This window comes from Parus major, chromosome 4, assembly GCF_001522545.3.
Source record: "Parus major isolate Abel chromosome 4, Parus_major1.1, whole genome shotgun sequence".
Lineage (NCBI taxonomy): Eukaryota > Metazoa > Chordata > Aves > Passeriformes > Paridae > Parus > Parus major.
Window position 1 is genome coordinate 67,996,884 of NC_031771.1, and position 4,317 is coordinate 68,001,200.

The following is a 4,317-nucleotide window of genomic DNA, read 5'->3' on the forward strand; positions in this document are numbered from 1 at the left end:
GGATGGGAAAGGAGGGACACATGGGTGGGATAGGAGGGACACACGGGTGGGATAGGAGGGACCCACGGGTGGGACAGAAGGAGCACACAGGGTGGGACAGGAGGGACCCACGGCTGGCAGTACCTGTGTCTCGGAGAGGCTGAGGCTGCTGGCCAGCTGCTTGCGCTCGGCACCCACCACGTAGTGGTTCTTCTCGAAGGCCCTCTCCAGGCGCAGCAGCTGCGATGGGGAAAAGGCCGTGCGGATGCGCTTGGGCTTGCGGGCGAAGGGGCCGTGCAGCAGGAGGCTCTCCTGGGACACCTCGCTCCCTGCGGGCACACACAGAGCTCAGCCCCGGAACCCCCTCTGCAGGGCCGGCTTGGGCTCATTTCCTTGCCCCGTGGCACGGGAAAGGCACAAAAGAGGAATTGCGGGGTTTTTCGGAGCCTTCCCCATCCCAAAATTGCAGCGTTTGTGCCCCGTTCTCCCTCTCGGCTGATCTCAGCCCCACGGTGGGGTTGGACACAGCGCCAAAGGGTGGGGAGGGAGGGGGAAAGAAAGAAAGGAAGAAAGAAAGAGGGAGAAGGGATGGATGGGGAGAGCAGCAGGGAGAGGAAAGAAAGAGGAAAAGAAGGTGGGAGGCAGAGAAAAAACTGAGACAGAGAGAAAAAGAAATTATAAAACAGGAGGAAGACTGAGAAATTGACAGGAAAAGAAAACAGAAAAGGAAAGGTAAGAAAGAAAATAGTGAAGTGGAGAAAGAAAGAGGGAAGGGGACAAGGAAAGAGAGGAGAAAAGTGGGGAAGCAATAAAAAATAACAGGAAAAGAAAGAGAAAGGAAAAAAGAGAAAGAGACAAGAAGTGGGAAAGCAAAAAAAAAAATAAAAGAAGGAAAGAAGCAAAGAACAACGAGCGAGAGAAGGAAATCTGTAAAGCAAGCGAGCGAAACAAGGTAGAAAGAAACGAAAGCAAGGGAAGAACAAGAAAATTAAAGGCGGAGAAAGAAGGTAGGAGAGAGGGAAGCTCGGGAGATCCGGGCCCGGGGGCTGTGGGGGACCGGGAGCCCCGCACGGCCCCGGCCGGAGCCGCTCCCGGGGCCGAGGGAGCGGGGCCGGTGCCCCCGGGAGCCTCCGGCAGCGGCCGCAATCCCCGGCGGAGCCCCGGGGACGAGCGAGGGCTTGGTGCCGAGCAGATAAAACTAATCCGAGCTGCGGGACCCCCCCGGCACCGCGGCGGGACAGGCGGTGAGAGAAAACGGGAAGGCAAAAAAGAGAAAAATAAAACCGAGAAAAAAACAAACTAACAAACAAAAAAGAAAAAAANCCCACATCCCAAGACATTTCCCGAGGCCTGGCAGGACCTGAACCCTCCCCACCTTCCCTGGGCTGCTCCAGGTGCTGCTCCCTGGCTGGGGCACCCGGAGCTGGCCCAGCCCAAAGGGAAAAACTCCCTTTTCCAGGGGGAAAAGCAGCTGGGAAATCGGGCCAGGCACAGCCAGGGCCTGGAACCCCGAGTGGGAATTGTTGAATCCATGAGAAAATGATAAATCCCCCCCCAAACTGTGGGTCCAGTGCCTGTGTCGCACTGGGATGGGTGTCATGGGTAAAGCGGGCTGGTTTTCCATGGAAATTTGATTCCATGTGGGATTTATCACTGAATATTGACTTAATAATAATAATAACAATAATAATAATAATAGTAATAATAATAGTAATAATAATAATAATACTACTAATAATATCCTGGGTTTGACATGGCCACCAGCCCCTGGTGTCCCACTCCTCCAATCCCCACACCTGGGTGTATCCTATCCTATATTCTATCCCATATCTTATCCCTTATCCCATCCCACATCCCATCCCATATCCTATCCTATATCCAATCCTGTATCCCATCCCTTATCCCATCCTTTATCCCATCCCATATCCTATCCCTTATCCCATCTCATATCCCATCCCTTATCCCATCTCATATCCCATCCCACATCCCATCCTTTATCCCATCCCTTATCCCATCCTTTATCCCATCTCTTATCCCATCCCGTATCCCATCCCATATCCCATCCCTCGGCACACTGGGATTATTTTCCTCCAGGTAATTAAACCAGATTTTAAAAAATTAAAAATAAAGACCATTTTTCAAAGCCACAAAGCAGAAGGGAAGAACGTTTCCCTCCGCCGGGCGCCCGTTCCCGGATGGATCCGTGGGAAGGACGGGAGCCTTTCCCGGCCCTGCCGCTGCCTCCCGCTGTCCCTGCGCCCGCTCCCCGCCAGCAGCAGCAGCTTCCCAAAACCACGGAAACACCGAGCTACCAAACGGGCTGCAGCACACACAGAAAAAGGGAATTTAAATTGTCTACGTGGCCTCTTTGCACCCCAAAATCTCTGGGATTTGGGGTTGGGATGCTGCCGCATTTCCCCAGGAATAAACGGCATTGTCGCATTTAGGCTCCAGGCGATGCTGGAAAAGGCCAGGGAATGGCTGAGCTCGCCCTGGGGCATCCCAGAGCTGCCCTTTCCACCCCGACAAGTTCCTGGCTGTTCTTTGACCTTTGGGGTTTGTCCTTTTTTCCCTTTTTTCCTCCATTCCAGCCCGGAGAGGTGACAGGAGCAGCGGGAAGGGACCCGAGCCAGATCCAGCGCTGAGCCCCGCGAGCCGCAGGGACAGCATCACCCTCGGGCTCCAAACACCCCCGGGATTTTGGGGGCTCGGTTCTCACCTCCCGACAGCCACAGCTGCTCCTTCCCGCTGTCCCCAAGCCGGTGACATTTTCCTACCAGGAATTTCCTGTTCCCAGGGATGGAGGTTTGGTGTGGAGGAGCCTGGGCGAGGATGAGCCAGGCGGGCACTGGGAATTCCCACGGCTCCAGCTCTATTTCCCAAATCAATTAAAGCTTAAAAATTCAATTAATTCAGCACATAGGCCCAACCACCTCACCAGAATTTGGGGAAAACTTTCTCCATCCCTCAGCTGCTGAATATCCCGGGAAGTAGCGCTCCTTCACCTGGAGCGTTTGGGAGCTCGCCGGGACACCGGGCTCCCAGAGATGTTCAACCCCAGCTCCCTCATTCTCCCCCAGCTCTGTCCACTTTTCCTCTCATCCCTGTGCTTCTCCTGGCTCTCCTTACATCTGAATTCCCATGAAATGTCTGTTCTGATCCCAGAAAGTCTCATCCGACACCAGCGCCCTTTGGCAGCGCCGTCTCCACACCCGTCCTGAATTCCGGGCGCACAGAGCGGGGCTGCTCGGCTCAGCCACGCTTTTCCAGCTTCCCAGGGAAGCCTTCGGGCTGCTGCTCCTTTCCTAACTGGATTTTTAAACCCATCAGTTGCTCCCAAGGAAAACACCCCGAGCCAGCGAGGAACAACACCAGGAAAGCGCTCCGGAGAGCGGGACCGTGCCGGAGCCGCATCCCCAGCCCCAAAGCTGCCGCAGCCTCTGTGACACCCGAACGCCACCACACAAAAACCCCAAATCCAGCCCGAGGGGCCCGGGAACACCCACAGGCTCTGGGGCTCCCGGCACCTGCTGGAACCCCAGGCCTGGAATCCCAGCTGGGATTTCCCACAGCAGCGCTGCGCGGATCCGGTGCCGGTTCCGAGCTGCTCCCGGGGCTGCGGATCCGGGACAGGCTGGGACACAAGGGATGGGACAGAAGGGACACAGAGGGTGGGACAGATGGGAGACACGGGGTGGGACAGGAGGGACACACGGGGTGGGACAGGCTGGGACACACGGGTGGGATAGCTGGGACACACAGGGTAGGACAGAAGGGACACACGGGGTGGGACAGAAGGGAGACATGGGGTGGGACAGGAGGGACACACAGGTGGGATAGCTGGGACACACAGGATGAGACAAACGGGTCCCACGGGATGGGACACCTGGGACACTTGAGGTGGGACAGGCTGGGACACTCGGGGGAGGATAACTGGGACACAGGTGGGACTGGAGGAACACATGGGTGGAACAGAAGGAGCAGACAGGATGGGACAAGAGGGACACACAGGTGGGGCAGGAGGAGTACACAGGATGGGATAGGAGGGACACACAGGATGGGACAGGAGAGACACACGGGGTGGGACAGGAGGGACACACGGGTGGAACAGGAGGGACTCATGGAGTGGAACAGAAGGAGCACACAGGATGGGACAGGAGGGACACACAGGATGGGAAAGGAGGGACACATGGGTGGGACAGGAGGGACACACGGGTGGGACAGGAGGGACACACGGGTGGGACAGGAGGAGTACACAGGATGGGAAAGGAGGGACACATGGGTGGGATAGGAGGGACACACGGGTGGGATAGGAGGGACCCACGGGTGGGACAGAAG

General features: G+C 56.6%; 1 protein-coding gene across 1 annotated transcript in view; it reads right to left on the minus strand.

The window, feature by feature from the left end:
• The window catches only part of EMX1 (empty spiracles homeobox 1), a 24,750-nt gene that overhangs the window by 17,914 nt on the left and 2,519 nt on the right, over window positions 1-4,317 (minus strand). The window contains exon 2 of the mRNA XM_015623689.1: window positions 124-308. Within this exon, the coding sequence (XP_015479175.1) occupies window positions 124-308 (185 nt within the window). The remainder of the gene's footprint in view (window positions 1-123; window positions 309-4,317) is intronic.